The sequence below is a fragment of the Bombyx mori genome, chromosome 15 (assembly GCF_030269925.1).
Source record: "Bombyx mori chromosome 15, ASM3026992v2".
Lineage (NCBI taxonomy): Eukaryota > Metazoa > Arthropoda > Insecta > Lepidoptera > Bombycidae > Bombyx > Bombyx mori.
The window spans coordinates 7835315-7854877 of NC_085121.1; the positions used below are offsets into that span (position 1 = coordinate 7835315).

The window sequence follows — 19563 nt, forward strand, 5'->3', positions numbered from 1 at the left end:
ACACAACGGGCCTAGATCTCTTCAAAACATATTAGCTCAAAAATATTGGATTATAGCCGCTAGGTGTGTGATACGATCGCGCCTTTCTAAGTGTGTTACGTGCTTTAAGAATAGGCCCACTATTAATCAACCTAAAATGGCCTCATTACCAAAGTGTCGTTTAGAGTCCGATATTTATCCCTTCCAACATACTGTCGGTGTTGATATAGGAGGTCCATTTTATACAAAGGAATCAAATAGGCGTAATGCGAAAATATCAAAAGCCTATTTATGCTTATTTATTTGTTACTCAACACGTGCAGTACATCTTGAAGTACTCTCGGCGTTGACTACTGATTGCTTCTTGGCTTCGTTCGATCGGTTTACGGCTCGACGCGGACTGCCACATACGGTCTATTCTGACAATGGCAAAAATTTTGTTGCCGCTGGCAGACACCTAAATGAAATATATCAATTTTATAATTCAAAACAAAATCACTTGACTGATCAGTTCACCATCAGAAAAGTAACGTGGAAATATAATCCTCCAACTGGTAGTCATTTTGGTGGGATTTTCGAAGCTGGAATCAAATCGGCTAAATACCACTTAAAACGCGTAGTAGGTACACGCGCTTTATCATTCGAAGAATTATCTACCTTATTTTCTAACATAGAAGCGATTTTAAACTCGCGCCCTCTGTGCAGTTTATCTACCGATCCTAGTGAATTCGATGTCCTGACACCGGGACATTTTTTAGTTGGTCGTCAATTGGTTTCGGCTCCAAGTTATGATATCTCTGATGTATCTACTAATAATTTAACGCGTTGGAAATGTATTAAACAAGCCACATTGCATTTTTGGCGTCGTTGGAAACTAGAATACTTGCATACATTGCAGCAACGTCAAAAGTGGTACGTTGATGCTCCTAATCTATCTATAAATGACCTGGTACTGATTCACAATGATAATGCCCCTTGTCAACAATGGAGCTTAGGACGTGTAGAACAGGTTCATCCCGGACTTGATGGGAGGGTTCGCGTTGTTACGGTTCGGACGCAAAATTCGAAGCTAAAGCGCCCTGTCACAAAACTGAGTCCTCTCCCTAAAGAGTAGGATGAATAACTTATTATAAATCTATTTAATTCATTTCATTAATTTTATATTACAACTACATATCTATTTCATTTAAATTTATATATACAGTCCATTTCGCTCAAAGGCTAATCGTATTAGTTTTTTTTTATTTAATTTTTTATTTTATGATTATATGTTTCAAGCAAAATTACATAATTTGCAAAGCCCATTCATATAGGTTAACATTCTAGATATAATAACGTTATTTTGTGTTTACCTATTTTGAAATCATTGTTGATTTCGGTGGGGGGAAATGTTAGGAAACCGACTAAAATTTCCTTTTCCTAATCCACGCCATCTATCGGCATAATGAAGAAATGTAACGCGCCTCCTAGCGGGCGAAGAAAAGAACTATAGTCGACGCTTTCGAACCGCGCGCGCGCCAAATTAAAAAAGTCTTTTAATTCAAAAATACTGTTTTTCGCAAACTTTGCGATTCAACTTGTGCGTGTGTCCGTGTATTAAAAACTCCAGCATCCAGAACAGTGCCCCGGGGACAGAAGACCACAAAATATAGAAAGCAATCATTTGTGAGTACCTTCCCCTTTTTAGTCGGTTTAGTTTCTGGGAATTTAAATTTAACTCAACAAACTTGTTTACACAACAAGTAGATATAAAACAAACGTATATAGGTATGTTAAGGCTAATACCCGAAGTGCGGCTCTGCCTAGTTTTAGCCAGCTAAAACTAAGCTAAGCTAAAAAGTAAATAACTAAAATAATTTGATTGTTGATTCTTGCGTAGAGTGTTTAAGTTTATAAAGATGATTATAATTTCAATTGTGTTATTCTAAAAATTTCTATAATGTTTACTTTTTCAAATAAATAACAACGTTCCTTGATTGTAGCTTGTTTTATTGTAGGTTGAACCAATACGAAGAATAAAACCTAGTTTTAACCACGTAGGGTTGGCTACATTTAGTTGTAGCCAGCATAAAGAAGGCAATACCTAGTTTTAACCAAATGAAATCGGCTACACCTAATATTAGCCGTGAACGTAATTATCTGTTACACTTAGGTTTAAAAACCGACGTGCAGCTATACCTAGTTTTAGCCGGCTAGAACTAAGTGTAGCCGCACTTCGGGTATTCATCAAAAATCACATACATCTTTACACAAACTTTATGGAATTTTTCCCTTCATTTAATTCCACCCGCTTAAATTTTCGTATTATTACAGGAATAATAGACACGATTTAACTTAAATTATAAAATAAAAGATTATTATATATATAGATATAATATATATATATATATATAGATATAATATATATATATATATATATATATATATATAGATATAAAATATAAGATATTAGGATATATTATTATAATGTAGTGTCATAGATAATAAATGGATAGTGTGTTGTTTGCCCTTCGCCATTTCTGTTTAAGAAAAATGAACATACTAATACTGTCAAAAAACGTCAATGTCCGATTTTTGCATTTATAAAAACAAAACAACAAATGGACTTCATGCAGTCCATTTTCGAAATACAAATTAATTTAATCTATTATTGTAGATTTGATAAGCTAATCAGATAGTACATGTATAAATTGAAAGTGCGCAAGATCACGGCTATGTGTACCAAGTTTAGGTGACGGCTGGATTATCATCGGCTTTTTATTTTGAGACTTATTATTTGCCTGTTAATGGGTTGTGCTGCATCTTGCATACAGGAAGCGACTATGTCGTTGTTCGGGAGATCTTCAAACAATATAGCTGACGATGATAGAGCTAAATTGGAAAGGAAGCTGTATGTTGCCAAAGAGTCCCCGGAGCCCGAATTCGACCTTTCTGATTGTAATTTGCGACAAATACCGTCCGGCACGTATTCTATTTGCAAGGTCTACAGAAAAGAATATATATATTTACACAAAAACGATTTACATTCCTTGGAAGACGGCGGCCAGTTGTCTGATTTGTATCTTATTAAAGTGCTCAACATTAGTTCTAACAAATTTTCTCATCTTCCCAGTGACATAAAATATTTAGTTAATGTTACTGAGTTGTATGTTAGTGATAATATGCTAAAGAATATAACAGACAATATTCAATACATGGAGAACTTGCAAGTTTTGGATGTTTCGAATAATAAACTAAAAAGTCTTACACCAGTTCTTGGCAAATTGAAATATTTAAGAAAATTGAACATTACTGGTAACAGAGAATTAACAGAAATATGTCCTGAATTATGTTTTGCAAGGAATTTGATTTGCTTGGAATTGGATATGGAATATATTACTTTTCCTCCAGTTGAGATTTGTCAGCAGGGAACAAGAGAAATAATGAGGTATTTATGTAATAAGATGAATGTGGAATATTCCCCAGCTGCTGAAGAAATTGAAGTGTTTTCGATTAGAACATCTAATTCTCTATTGGATCCGTTTGCTAAAGCACATTCTACTACTTGGGAAGAACAAGAAGCTTCTATTGTCGCTCAAGAGAACAAGATACACAAAATAGCTAAAGAACAAAGAGAAAAATTCTTGTCAAAGGTTCTACAAGAACAATTAGAGTTAGACTCTGAAATAGCTAAAGTTCATGAACAGAGGGAGACAGAAAGACAAAGACTGATTAAGGCCATTCAAGATGATGAAAAAGAAATAGAATGTTTGGTTAATAATTTCATTCAATTTGAATACTTGAAACCAGAAATAATTCAGCAACAGCTTGCTCATGAACAGGCAGAGCATGAAAGGCTGCTTGAAATAACCAAACAAAATTATGATAATGTAAAGAAATCTGAGATTTTGAAAGCAATGGAAATGCTCCTGGAGGAAGACAGGTCAATACAATATTCTAAAAAACATTATGAAGACTCTTTGAATAATATTAAGCAGAGCATGTTGATGCAAGATGCAGAAATAGCTGATAAAGTAACAGATTTAATTAAAGCTAAAGATCAATCAAGGACAGTATTAGTGCAACAGTTTCTTGAAGATCAAGATATCCAAAAAGCTATTGTTGCCTCTTTGCTGGAAAGGGTGGATGCTAGAAGTTGGAGTTTGAATCAAGAAATATCCTTGATCTCATCTCACCTTGCCAGGCTGAGTGTTATAGAACAAGAGAAGAAGAAATTACATATAGCATATAACTACAATGAGTTGCTAAACCAGAGAGTGCAACTTGTGAACTTTTTGGATGATCTCTTCAATCAACAAAATAAACGGAGGAAGCAGCTAATTCAAACTGTAAAAGAAATGGAAAATGAAAAAAGCCAAACGAATGACTTTTGGTTGAAAAACTACCAAAAGTTGATAGAATCTGCCCCAAAGACTTTGTTAGATGTTGGTAAATGTTTAGATCCAGTTTTTGCTAACTACTTGCTACAAGAAGGTGTTATACACTGTTTACCATTTTTGGTTAAATTTTTGTTTTCTGGTGATGTATTAAGTAATATAACATTGGAAAAATTGAAAGAGAGTGGAGTTTCACTTTCAGCTGACAGAGATGCAATTATGAGAGCAATCAACTTTTACATTGGTATCAAAAATTCTGAAAATTCTAATGCTAATTATGAACAACCAACATCTATACAACCAAGTGCTCCAATAGAGGATGTCGATGAGAACAATTGTACTGGAGTTGTAAATGTAGTTGAAGAATCTACTCTGGAATCGGAGTGCGTGATTTGTATGGATGCAAAATGTGAGGTGGTGTTCATACCATGTGGTCACATGTGTTGCTGTAAAGATTGCGGGGGAGGTGTTGAAGATTGTCCCATGTGCAGATGTAGTATTGAAAGGACAATCAAAGTTATGATGGCATGAAACCTTGAATCAGGTAGGCATTGTATTTTCTGTATTTGTTCTAAATTATTGTTCAATTCATGTTTTTGTAATGGAGCAATTATCACAAGGAAACTTGTATTCAGATTTTGAATAAACAAATATTTATTTACTAACTTACTTTTTTCTCTGAATTTCTGAATATATTGTAAAACCTAATAGTAGCGTTGATGTGGTGAAAAATTTAATGCCTATTTCAGCGACAATAAAAATTCAATATATTAATTAATGTATTATATTTTATTATAATTAATTATTTATATTAAGTTTATTAAAATATAATATTTAAATAAATATATTAAATAAATAAAATTTACTTCTCTATGCATGAAAATGTTTTTTGTATATTATGAGATATGAGAATAATGTGTATATTATATATGTGGACTGAAAAACAAATCTATATACTTAATGATTATATTTTTATTTCAGGATCTCAAAAAACAAATGAATTAACTTGAATATCTTGAAGCATTGTGGAGAATGGAAAGGATTCAAAGAAGTCACTAATCTTTAGTAATTTTGATAAGATATCATTATGCTTTTCATATTATTTATGAACATTGATGAGAAAAATAATAATACTGAATTGAGAAGAAAAGTGTAGTCCTCAATTTTGAAGGGTATTTAAAATATTAAAGATAATACAAATCATAATATTGATGAGTTATACTGTAATTATCAATTATGACTATAAATAAAACAGGAAAATGTTTTAAATGTTTATAATGCAATGATGTATTTGTGAGAAAACCCAAACCAAAAATGTTAATTAGTGAGGTATTATACAAATTCAAACATTAACTTTGGGCCTGTACCATTTTTAATAATTTTTAAATTATAAAGAACATTAAAATTGTTATATTAAGAAATGCATATATTCCTTGCAAGATGCCACTATTTTGGTATTTCGCTATTATAAAATTTGCCTCATTTGTTATTAAAAAATAATTATTATTGTACTCAATTTCATGTTATTGATTAAGTAAAAAAAAATGCTTCAGAGTAATTGTATACAGTTTCTGCAGATTTGCTGTTACTATCTGCTAAATGGGTGCTTGTACATTGATAGAGTATATCGTATTCAAGAATGGTTATTTTAAACTTATTGATTGTACAAGGGCTTATTGGTGGCTAACCGCGGAACTGATTCACACTTTTGTAATCAGGTGTATTGGTAATATGGAGTAGGTTATTTTTGAAATATCTATATTATATTACCATATTTGGTATATGGTATATCACCTACCACAGTTATTTATTATGAAACTATAATCCACAATAGCAAAACATTTTATTATAAAAAGCTTGGAAACTTTGAGTCAACATAGAGACTTGTCATCTCTGTGTTTTAATGCGTGTTTCTTGGGTACTGCTCTGAGGAATTAAATGGTGGGGCGACTTGTGTCTCTGAAAATTGTGATATCCATAGGCGACGATAATCACTTAACATCAGGTGGGCAATAAAGTTAATAAGCAAAAAAAATATACTAACTTTATACCAATTAAATATCCCAGGAGCAAGTTTTTAAAATATAGGTACTACTGGTTTAATAATGAAATATGAGAAGTTAAATAATATTAATTACGCTATAATATTATTATAGTAACTTTTTTCATATAGTAATTACATATTGTTTTAAAATAACGTTTAGTAACATAGTTTGAAGGTAATAATATTTCCCTACAATAAATATCATGTTGTTTTTAAAAATTACTTAATAACGTGTTACTATAATCTAAATTACTTACGCTCATTGTAACTACTCGGATTGAGATATTATATTCATTAGCTTGTGTTATTTCGATTGTATTTTTACTCACTGCATAGTATTATTGTTTTGTTAGGCGGCGCATATATCAACTAAGCTTATTATATTACCAAATCAGGAGTTTCTTGTTAAGTTCTACAGATCGGACTAAGATTATAGCGCGTTTTTTTATGTTTGTGGGATTACTGTTGGCCCGTAGGCCTTTTTAGTTTCACCAGGACAGGAGCGTGTTTTATGCTCACACGGTATCACGCATTCTATCCATTTCTACTACTAAGCAGCCATGTCTTCTGGCTTAAGACCGGTAGGTAGATAGGCAAAAAACAGAGACTATTCATTTAAGTACTTTACTGGTAATAAAAAAGTTATTTATTAAAATATGTCGTCGCTGAATTTCTGATACAGTAACCCTTGATTTCACCTGGCCTGTGTGCTTAGCGCCCTAGCGGTAAATGTAGGGGCGCTGTTCCAAATCCATACAAATTTGAGATAATTTTTGTCCTTACGGATCATATGCTAGGGTTATTGGATCATTTGGATCTGATATCCAATAACCCTTGCATTAGACGCCTACAGCTCTCACACTAGGAGCCGGTTTAGGGACCCCAGTAGCCATACTCGTGGAACTCGGCAAAGAGTTCGACGTGCAACCCTAACCTAAACATCAGCCCGCTGAGTTTCTCGCCGGCCTCAGGGCCACCAGTAATCCTTCAATCATAAAAAAAAGAAAACTTTTAGGCGAGATCGAGAAGTTAAAAACTCTCACAACTGGTAGAGTGTGAAAGTAAGTGCGGTCGTTGTCACCGCGCCGATCACTTTTTGCTACCTTGCTCTTGCCTAATAGGTAGGGAAAAAAGATCACATCCACCGGACACTACTATTTTTGCGGTTCATACATTTCTAAAATCGCTCGGAAATGTCCTGAATCTTATTAAGACTCTTTGTCAATCTAACGGATTGTGCCTTGGTACCTTACTATTTATATATTTGTATCACTGTATTGTGTTTAACTATAGAGTGTACATATTCGAATGTTGATGAAAACGGCTGTGAGTACATACGTTAAGGTACGCATAAAAATATTTCAAAACGTACGGTAAAAATGCAAAAAGGAATATCTGTTCAAAATATAATTGTTCCTGAGACTAAACTTAATAAAAAATATTGTTTAATTGTGCAATTGTATTATAATAATTGTAATTGCTTAAATTGAAGTTTATTGATTAATTTTAAAGCGCTTAGGGAATCTTTTGGGCTCCCGAGACCAAAACTTTATCATAGTTTAACAAAACGTTACAGAATTTCACCGCGCTAATCTCTAATGCAATACAAAAAAATCGCATTATTATTCAATCGGATTGTGCAAAATATAAGAAATATTGGTTAATCCTTGCCAATAAAAGCAGTTATCGGAGCTTTAAGGTTATCAATATCAATAATACTAAAATTCAATGCATCTGTTTCATTGAAGAAAAGCAAGAACAATATAAAGAATATAAAAAAGAGTGGAATAGAAACAGGAGAACAAAAACCAGCAGTTTTTAGGATTCGTTTCTTGTAGGTACGTACGTTTTCTTGTCAAACCACTAGACCGATATTGACTATTTTGGATATTGACTAATTTGGAATTATTATTGTACATTTTTGAGCCCCGAGAAAGAATGTAATTTTGCTTTTGATGCCACTGCTGGGTATAGGAATTGGAAAACGGGAATTAAAATGCTCGTAGAAAGATAGTTAGTTCATTATAAAAGTATAAGACTATATTGAATTATATTACATGAATTTTACATATTTATAAAGCTCCGGTGACACATATTGAATAAGATCGTCAAACGATATTTGGATTAACAATTAATATTGTCTTCCGAATATGTTATGGTTGTAATAACAGTATACCTATGTTGATCTCGGCTGTCCTGAAGCCACGTAAAATTGATTGAGATAAAAAGATAAAATGCGGATGTGAATAAAATCAAGTTTAATTCCTAATGGATAAATCAGTTCACTTTGTTCAATTATTTGAATTGGTAGTCCCGTTCCAGGAAGTGCTCAAGTTAATGGCGCGCAATATTTCCGACAGTGAGATACGTTTTGTGCTTGCAATGAATCGTGCTCAAGCCACAATTAACACTAATGAACAAAAATCTTTGGCTTTACTCAATCTTGTCGTATGGTTATGTATGTACCTATAACCTTTTTTTTTTTTGGCCGTGGGCCGAACCTCTTACGAGGTCCTTGCGCCTAAGGGGCGCGCGGGGTATGTGGGACTGGTCCGCGACTGCGAGACCGCGGGCTCAAGGATGTTTTCAGGGCCCTAGCCACTAAACGACTCCTCTGCACTCTTTGCCCAAGCGTCCGATCCCCTCCGTGGCCAGAACCCGGATGAGGTAGGGGGGTTACCGCGGTCAACACTGCAACCAGACAGCGCGGCTCACCCCAAGGACGCCCAGCTGACGGAGCCTTCGAGGCGAATCGAAGGCTCTGAAACGTCGGCCGTCTCGGTACGGCAGACCGTCAGGCCGCCCAGACGGTGCCGCTGGTGTCCCGGAAAACCCCGCTGGACCAGAACCAGCCTGCCGGGTCGGGACGCGATACACCCTCAACCGGTTGCTCTTTCGAATCTCCTTGGCAGCGCGCTAGAGTGGTGGTAGCGCGCCGCCCGGCCTCTACCCCCCTCAGGTCGCCCCTTGACCTTCACCGGGGGGATGTACCTATAACCTAGACCGAGTTTTTTATTAACTATAACTTGGTTGAATGTTTCAAAAAAACCATGAAAATATGATAGTTCTACAGAGTCAAAGCGGCCATTGTGTATATTAGAACAAAAGGCGTCGAACATTGAGCCAAATATTTAAGAGCTTTAACAGATTAAGTGCAAAGGGATGTCTTTGTTTATTAATTATTCATTTGTTTAGCGACATGTTAACAGTTGGTATTTATTTCTCATTAAATTATTATTTGTAACAATTATGCAGTCGATGAACAAAAGGAGTAATGTATCGATCTGAATTATGTAGTATTGTGTATTTTGCTTAGTCATCAAATTGTTACTTCATATTATAGCAATAATTTATATTTAAACGTAATTAATAATATTTAATTAAATAATAGGTTTTATGCCATGGAATCTACATATTAACAAGCGCAGTCAAAGCAGTTAAGTTTTGACCGGCTGCTCGTCCACCGATTTTCTTTTGTTTAAAAGCTGTTGGCAATTTTTAGAGTTAATTTTTTTCTTTAAAAAGACATTTAATTACCAATTTCTCTTCTGTTTTTCAATCGTTTCTTTTAATATATTTTTAGTACCTATCTATGAGATTTAGTATTCGTAATGAAAATTTTAGAAATAGGTAATTTGTTTTTAAATTGTCAGTAAAAAGCAAAAGATAAAATGTGATACATAGAATCGAAATTCTGAGGTGTCAGTGATCAACTATAGTTGAGTATCGATTCTTTGTCAGAACTAAACATAGCTAGTGCATCTAATAATATATTTTTGAAAAATTAATTCTCGCAATTTAAAAACTTTAGAGCACTGATTTTTAACACGTAATAATTTTATTTTCAGCAAAGTGAAACTGAATGTACACCTTTGAAAGATAATTAATCATGCTAACCAAAATAGTAAACCATGTTGATTTAAAAATTTATTATGGTTTTACCTTAAATTAATGTATATTATGTTTTATTTAATATGGCTAGTTCCTTGGTGTTTTATGGCAAGTTATTCCAACGTCAGTCAAAAATTATTCATGAGATAAAAATAGTATTTGTTCTACCATAACCGAATTAACATTAAGTACGAATGAATAAAACAATGCAATAGATATATTCAACTTATAATTAACTTCATGGATAATTTTTTATCTGCCAATTAAGAATTCTACCTTTAATGTGAAACATAAAACATTTGTGATTGGATATTTTACTATAATTTTGCGATTCTTGTCACATTGTTTCAAATAAATTTATTTGGCACATTTTTCAATTTCATTTCACAAACTCCCTCAAGAATTAATTTAATTTTTATGTAAACATTTATTTATTTAATAAATAAGTAATTTATTTTAAACTACTCAAAACTCATTTATGCTTCGATATCACTGTCACTATCGCATTTAATGGAATGATTTTTTGGAACATAATCGCTCACTACTAATCGTACGTCGATGGTACTATGACAGTAACATTCTTTGGAGCGCTAACAAATACTAAGTTTCATCACATTTGGATGAATGGCTTAGGAACGCATTGGGGAGAACGAAATATTGAATTTTATTTAAACATTCTTCGCCTTGTCCTTATCCAGCATTACGCTGGGTTGGTGTAGTATGTGCTCTTTTTCGATTTTAGCCTATTATATGCCATGTGAGTGCAGACACCCTTCTCTTTCATGTCCTCTTTCATACATTTCATTCAAGTTTTCTTAGAACGTCCCTTCCTCATATAACCATTTGCCCCAAGTCGATCTTTTTATTATGATTGAAGGATTACTGGTGGCCCGTAGGCCTTTCCAGTTTCAGCAGGACAGATGGGCGAGCAAAGGCTAAGTCAAATAGATCTCCAATTCAGTGCTACATCAGTCAGAACGACTAAACACTAAAATAATGCAGTGAATATTGATGAGATCAAAACATAAAACCCTCTTTAAAAACACGGGGAGTTGAACGTACCAAAGACAACAAAACTACTTCAGATTTATTCTGAAAATGTGCCAAATCGATTGGCAAGCCAAGTCAGTCAATTTTATTTATATTCCTCCATATAAATATAATTGACTGTCGTTTCGATTAGATTATGTTCATACGACTGTTCAAAAACCATTCGAAATGGAGGGCCCTGATTGTGGATGGTAAAAGGGATTTAATTGCAATTAAGATAAATTCTATATCACTGTCTCTATTGAATTGGGTTACGCGGGCGACCAAGTCACGACGCACCTGGTCCTAAGCGGTTAATGGGGCCCATAGATCCCGCAATATGAATCTCGTCGCACAACTCGAGGACGAATTATCAATTTCATTAAAACAACGCCTGTAATACATAGATCCTATAAAATAATTTATTTCTTTTAATCAGACATCAAAGAAACTTCTGAAGACAGCTTTGCTGACATTTATGTTTGCGTGGAAGCTTTTGAAAAGAGTGTCTAAAAGCGGTGCTCGCAGCACGAATGCCGAGTCAACAGTGGTAGAATAAATACAATGGCATTTTTATTCCGATCGCGTCGTAGTGGGGGCGTCGAAAACGCATGTCAGGACCTGTAAGATGGAAGATCGGTATGAACAGTTTAAAATCACATTTTGCTACAGTGGTTGGAGTTTATAGAGAAAAGCATTTTTTGGTATGATTTTTTTCCGTTCGTCTCCGATGATCATTTGTTATCAGGATAGTGTGTACATTTTTAAGGGCTTTCAATTATTAAGGTTACCGCAATCTTTTATATATCAGGCTCTAGATGGGTGGACCAGCATAGGACTCACTTGGCGTTAAAGGGCTACCGAAGACTGAATATCACACAGTTGTGAATGCCGCTATCCACCCTGTGGCCTGAGTTTGAAGTCACAGCTATATCTCGACAGTGCCACCATCAAAATCGGAGCGCATAACAGCTTCATGGCAGAAACAGACAGTTTAATTATACCAAGCCGTGTGGGTTTACTATAACTCTCTCGTATAGGTCGACTTAATATCGAAAAATAATGCGTAAAAATGCCTAAGCGCCTCTAACCTTTTTACACAGCTGCGAGGATTGCATGTCTTAGTCATAAAAAACCAAACTTTTTTTTATTGCCTTTGTTGGTAGACGAGCATACGGCCCACCTGATGGAAAGTGGTCACCGTCACTCATGGACGTCAGCAATGTCAGGGGCAGAGCTAAGCCGCTGCCACTAAGCCGCTACCATTAAGTACTCTCCGCAAATCTCGTTTGAAAAAGGACATGTCATAGCGCTCGGAAAACACCGTGGAGGAGAGTTCATCCCAAAACCGGATGGTACGTGGCAAAAAAGGTCTTTGGAAACGCACTGTCGATTATGCATTAGAATAGTTGTAAATTTTTCCATTAGGTACCTACATACAAGCTTATGATAGCCTGTGAACTATTCTTAGATAAGTATGGAAATAAGTGTAGTTCGACGAAGAAACGCTGGAACGAGGAAATTGAATTGAAACGAGCTCGCGATTCAATATCTGTAATGAAACTAAAACCGGAGTCTACATCCTTTCTTATATTATGTTTTCATTTTCCAACGGAATTGGTTCGAATTCTTGTATTACCAGAGACCTGATTGAATAAAATTGTGGGACCGTATCTACATGCCTTTTTACGATAACTATATAGTATATTCTGTGGTCGGAAATGAATAAAACGTTACGTGTACTTTATTTTAACAGGCAACATTTATTTGTCTTTATAGGACGTGTGGTCTGGGCATCAAGTAATAAAAAATATGTTCTTAATGTGCTCTCATCAAAAGGGACACGCAAATTTGGTAATAGTATAAAAATACACATATGAATCTAATTCGCTCAGAAATTATTCGGTTACTCAACCTTTTTTTTTTAATTAAAACATTTGACGCTATTTCGGTTGAGGTTAATTAATCTAATTACTTTTTAAACGAGGTTTAAATGAATATAGTTAGTGAGTAATGTAATAAGCATAGAATGTAATTAGCTGCAATCATTATTCGTGCAGAGTCGTGCAACGGTCGACCCCGGCTAATTTACATTTATTCTGATTATATCGCAGATAAATTACAGTTAAAATTATCTATGTGATTTTAAACTTTAATTTAAATTCAAATGTTAGCTTAAATTTGGAAAATGAAATTTATGTGCGAAATAATTTTGACGAATTACCAATAATAAAAATACCAGCTTTGGTATGTTTTACTAATGGATAGAATGGAATTAATCCGTATAGCTTTTCAACATGGAACACCACTGAACTAAATCCCATAAATTGTTTAGTAACATCATATGATAGATTTAGGAGTTGTGGTATAGGTAGTTAAAACCCTACAGAAGGTTTGTGGAACAAAGTTTTGAGTTTGCTTCAGGCTTTTTCGCTTTAGTAGGTACATATATGGTTCTTTAAATGATTTTGTTGGTTTTAATTTAAAATATATATATTTTTGTTGGATGCTTGGGTTTCTTGAATAAAACTTCCAAATCAATGTCACGCTTGTATTTTCTTTATACAGGTTTTTATGCAAAATTATTCGCAATTTTTATGTTGCGTACAAGTTAGCTTGGCACGGCGATTAATTAAAGTGTAATGGTGTAGGTAAACATAAATAAAAATTTCAACATTGCTCCTTTAAATTTAGTAGGCGCTAACAATTTCCTTTCTGGCAGTTTATTAAGACTATATGAGTCGACTAGTATCAAAGCCGGCAATGTGACTTTTGGACAATTATTGGTAAATCAGAAAAACGAATTATTGACTTTGTATTCCATTGGCAGTCACAAAACTCTTCTGAACGACATCTTACATAAATAACAGTTTAAGTATTAACCTTTATTTAATGCAGGTTTTGAACCGTATTCTTTGAAGGAGACGATTATATTCAAATCAATCTGTATTGACATATCAATAACATTTTTTTGTTCAAATGCACAGATTGCCACCTTTGATAATAGACGACTCATATGCAACTATCTTAAATATACTGATATATAAAAGTATCTAACCACTTAACACTAAGTTGGCCTTCAGTTTGTTCATCAAACTATTTACAAACAATCTAGACAATATAACTGAGATAAGACTACTTTCTTGAAAAATAGGGCAGGGTTAAAATTATTTTAGTATACATAGTATAAAATAATCTTTGTTTATTAGTGTGAATGTAAGAAATCAGGATTATAAATTGAAGGAGGCGTGTTGTAATCTATGGTAATTTTATAATACTGATTTATATTAGTCTATGGTTACTTGTTTAAATATGTCTGTCATGGTTCCCTCTTTCTCTTTCCGTGAATATAATTGTCTAAGAACACTACTGGTCTCCTTTTATTGAAAACCTCAACAATAACAAATAACCATTCTTAAGCACTACGTAGGAAAGGTAACATTTTTTTGTTCAAAAACTGATTTACTCGTTTTCGATTAAACGCCAGTAAAGGAAATTCATGTCGGTTTCGCGCCGAGGACAACTAGATTTCCGGTCAACTTGACCCATTTTACTCAATAATACAACACAAAAGCTTCCTCAAATACTTTTAAAGTTGTTTATTTCAAGTGGAAAACGTACTAGGTATTAGAAAGTATATCATCAATAATTTATAGACTATTGATTCGTTAGAATACAACAACAATCCAATAATCCACGTTTAATTAGACATTTCAAGGTGAATACCGCTCTAGCTCCAGACTTGGTAGTTATGTTTGAATGTTATTTTAATAAGCGGCTGCTCAAGTCGGTACACATGACAGCTTCGCGGTAGAAATAGGTAGATTTGTGATATCTACCCGTTAGGAATTACAATATGCCCATCAGTAATTAGGGTTTTGAAACGCACGTCATTACGGATCCATCAGATCCAATAACTCTTGCATTAGACGCCTTCGGCTCTAAGGCTAGGAGTAGGTTTGGAGACCCCGGTAACCGTACTCATCGATCTCGGCAAAGAGTTCGACATGCAACCTAACCCATGCATTAGCCCGCTCAGTTTCTCGCCGGATCTTCTCAAGGGGTCGCGATTCCGATCCGGCAGTAGATTCATTCGCGAAGCAGCTGCTCTCGAGTTGTTAGGTCTCCTTTGGAGGCGCTTGGGTAGCTGTTAGCTAATCCCACCCCTCCCGGTTGAGCCTTTGTTCGCCCACCTATCCTGGCGAAACTGGAAAGGCCTCCGGACTACTAGTAATCCTTCTATTATAAGAAAAGGGTTAAAACATTTTTGTGAATAAAAAAGTATTTATTTAAATACTACTTAACTATATATTATATAACAAACAATAAAAACTTAAATACAATGTTTTTTTTTAATAATTTTTTTGCACTTTATAGTTGGTCGAGGTCAGGGCTCACCGCGTGCTAAGTGGTTATAGTAGCCCGTAGACATAAATAATCATGTACATGTGTGCAGCAATAGCAAAAGGTGTGTCAATTAGAGTGAATTAATTAAATATTAGCAAAGAAATATTCTTGCACGTGCCAATTCTGTTGCTCTACGGTAGTCATCAACTATGATTGTTTTGCTAATTAAAAATGAAGGATTACACAAAAAGTTTGTTTCTTAATATATGAATTACGTCCTATGTAGACTTTATTAATTGTATACAAGGCATTAAAATTTGTAAGCAATAATGGTTTCATTTTTTTTTTTTTTTTCTTGGATGGATGGACGAGCTCACAGCCCACCTGGTGTTAAGTGGTTACTGGAGCCCATAGACATCTACAACGTAAATGCGCCACCCACCTCGAGATATAAGTTCTAAGATCTCAGTATAGTTACAACGGCTACCCCACCCTTCGAACCGAAACGCATTACTGCTTCACGGCGGAAATAGGCGGGGTGGTGGTACCTACCCGTGCGGACTCCCAAGAGGTCCTACCACCAGTGAAATATCATATTGTCTAATTAGCAACTTTTCTAATAATAAATCGAAAACAGAAACAAATTTATTAATTTATATATGTATGCATACTCATAGTAATCATAATAATGTATTCCAACGTTAAAACTTAATTATTTGGGATTACGATGATCCACTTCGATATGGCTATGAATTACGAACATTAATCTACTTGCAAAGTGGATGTAAATGTATATGCTAATCAATTCTGTGTGCGTTTAATTATAATGTGAATAGGAAACATTGACACGGTTTGTGGAAATTACAATTATTACTGCAAATAGATTACAACACTGTAACAAAAAATGTGTATATGCAATTCTCTGTATTCAAATGTTATTCTGAATTTCAATAATATCTATATATTAATACGTGAAGCAAAAACTTTGTACCTCTTTTTACGAAAATTGCGCGGACGGAGGAGTGTGAAATTTGCCACACTTATATAACTAGTCAGGTCATAAGTATAGTCACACAGTAAAAACTTTTCTTTTAGAATGCTGGCCACAAAAAAGTTTATTGAATTTGAATTTCGAATTGTTCATGAAAATAAAAATGTATACTTTTAGAATTTTACTCATTTTTAAATATGGAGTGGACGCTTAAAGAAGACCGTGTTGCAGTTATTGCGTTGCATCGTTGCGGTTACGCGCCAATTAAAATTTTTAACATACTGATAAATTTGAATATAACCAAAAGATTCGTTTATCGTACCATCAAACGATACAATGAAGACTCTAGTGTAGATGACAGGTCAAGAAGTGGTCGCCCTCGGTCTGTTAGGACTCCAGCAGTGATAAAAGCTGTGAAGGCGCGAATTCAATGAAATCCCAAACGTAAGCAGAAACTGTTGGCCCTTCAGATGGGGTTAAGCAGAACCACGGTGAAAAGGGTGTTAAATGAAGACTTAGGGCTTCGGGCATATCGAAGAAAAACAGGACATCGTTTGAATGCTCGTCTAATGGACCTGAGACTGAAGAGATGCCGCGCTTTGTTGAAGCGGTACGCGGGAAAAAAATATCGGGAAATTCTTTTTTCGGATGAAAAATTTTTTACCGTAGAAGAGAGCTACAACAAACAAAATGATAAGGTGTACGCACACAGTAGTGAAGAAGCGAGCAACCGCATTCTGCGTGTCCAACGAGGTCATTTTCCATCCTCGCTCATGGTATGGTTGGGAGTTTCTTATTGGGGCTTAACAGAGGTACATTTTTGTGAGAAAAGTGTAAAAACGAATGCAGTTGTGTATCAAAATACAGTCCTGACGAACCTTGTTGAACCTGTTTCTCATACCATGTTCAATAACAGGCACTGAGTATTCCAACAAGATTCGGCGCCAGCTCATAGAGCGAAGAGCACACAAGATTGGCTGGCGGCGCGTGAAATCGACTTCATCCGGCACGAAGACTGGCCCTCCTCCAGTCCAGATTTGAATCCGTTAGATTACAAGATATGGCAACACTTGGAGGAAAAGGCGTGCTCAAAGCCTCATCCCAATTTGGAGTCACTCAAGACATCCTTGATTAAGGCAGCCGCCGATATTGACATGGACCTCGTTCGTGCTGCGATAGACGACTGGCCGCGCAGATTGAAGGCCTGTATTCAAAATCACGGAGGTCATTTTGAATAAACTTTAGTGTCATAAGAATCTATGTTTTATTAAGTTCATTTTGGTATATGAATGGTTACGTAATGAATAAACTTGTTTCAATTATTTTACATTAAACATGTGACAGAATTTATGACCTGACTAGGTAGAATATACACACGGGTGCAGAATATTAGTGTTTTTTTTTAATTATGCATAAAAAATCATTAAATCAATAAAAAACATTAAACACAACACGATATATTTGAGACAACACTTATATAGGTATATATATCGGCGCAACATTAATGTTATATTTAGTTAAATAAGATTAGTTAAAGTTATCCGTTTCCTTAATATTTACGTCGTTGGTTGACTATTGTAAGTACAACGCGTGTAAGCAGCTGTTTAAGACGGTGTTCATAACAATTCATGACTAAGCTACCCCCACTTTAAATACGAGTGACTATTGTCGCACAAAGAGTACTTGCTTCGGCAGTACATATACTAAAATTGGAACGATACAGAGAAGATTAGCATGGCCCCTGCGCAAGGATGACACGCAAAATCGTGAAGCGTTCCACATTTTTACGTGGTGCACGAGGAGCTTGAGCTACTGACCTTCGCCTCTACCAGAACGGTCGGGGTGAGGGTCCATGTACCGGGGGCCGAATTGCGGATTTATGCCGCGTATCGACCCCCGGGTCCTGATTTTGTCGAGGACGATATTAGACGGGCCTTGAACCATGATCGCCATCCGGCCTTGGTGGTCGGGGACCTCAATGCGAAACATGTCGCTTGGGGCTCCCGAACCATCACGCCGCCCGGAAGGCGATTGTACGAGGATGCCGAAAGGGGGGACTACTGCGTGGTCGGCCCCAATGAACCCACCCACGTTCCAACGTTGGCCCGGTACCAACCGGACGTATTGGACGTGTGTGTTCACAAGGGGCTACGGTGCCCTCTAGCGATAGAGGCACTGTACGACCTGAGTACCCCTCACCTACCGATCTTGGTCACGGTGGGTTTGGGGCTCACTCGGGTCGCGACATCCCCTCTCAGGCCTAGGGTCGACTGGCAGTCCTTTACGGGACTGCTGGCCGACCAATCCTTGTTTCAAGACCCGTCTACCCCTGATGAGGTCGACACGGCGGCTTCCCGTCTCGTCGACACCATCAGGGGAGCACTGGACCAAGTGACGACTCTGGTACCCAGCGGGGGGCCCAGAGCGGAACTCCCGGTGCACCTCAAGACGTTAATTCGTCGGAAGAGGGCACTGAGGAGGCTCTGGGCGACATCTAGGTGTCCCAGGATTAAGCGCGAGCTCAACCGACTTGAGGGTGAGCTGGCGACTAAGATGCGGACTTACCGGGGTGATTCCTGGGAGGGGGGACTGTTGGACGCGTCCGACGACCGTACGATGGCCCCCCTTCACCGCATCTGTCGCCGGCTCACCAACAAGCCTTCCCCCACTTGCCCCTTGGAGGACGAGGGGGGAAGACGGTGTTTTACACCGTTGGCTCGTGCCGAAGTCCTGGCCAACTCGCTGGAGCGGCAGTTCACTCCGAATGTCTCTGCACCCTCGATGGTTGCATTCCATCGTGAGGTGTCAGAGGGTGTAATCCAATTCCTCAAACCGGAATCGCCGGGAGTCGAGCTGGGAGATGACGACTTAGTCACTCCCAGCGAGGTGCGCCTCCTCATCAAGTT

The 19563-nt window shown here is 36.3% G+C and overlaps 1 protein-coding gene, 1 long non-coding RNA gene and 1 other non-coding gene across 3 annotated transcripts; all 3 read left to right on the forward strand.

The window, feature by feature from the left end:
- The first annotated feature begins 2547 nt into the window (after positions 1–2547).
- Positions 2548–10659, forward strand: LOC101739134 (E3 ubiquitin-protein ligase LRSAM1). Its single transcript, XM_012692576.4, has 2 exons — positions 2548–4899; positions 5337–10659. Exon 1 carries the CDS (start codon positions 2766–2768, stop codon positions 4884–4886), a length of 2121 nt encoding a protein of 706 aa, XP_012548030.1. The 5' UTR covers positions 2548–2765; the 3' UTR covers positions 4887–4899; positions 5337–10659.
- Positions 10660–11394: 735 nt separating this feature from the next.
- Positions 11395–14470, forward strand: LOC134200196 (uncharacterized). Its single transcript, XR_009975007.1, has 3 exons — positions 11395–11531; positions 11759–11958; positions 12748–14470. It is a non-coding gene; the product is annotated as an uncharacterized LOC134200196 (long non-coding RNA).
- Positions 14471–18336: 3866 nt separating this feature from the next.
- On the forward strand, positions 18337–18443 carry LOC119629650 (U6 spliceosomal RNA). The gene has a single exon (XR_005245590.1). It is a non-coding gene; the product is annotated as a U6 spliceosomal RNA (small nuclear RNA).
- The last annotated feature ends 1120 nt before the right edge of the window (positions 18444–19563 follow it).

Excerpts from the sequence above, each read along its gene's own strand:
- LOC101739134 (XM_012692576.4), top strand. The coding sequence starts at position 2,766 with ATGGGTTGTGCTGCATCTTGCATACAGGAAGCGACTATGTCGTTGTTC.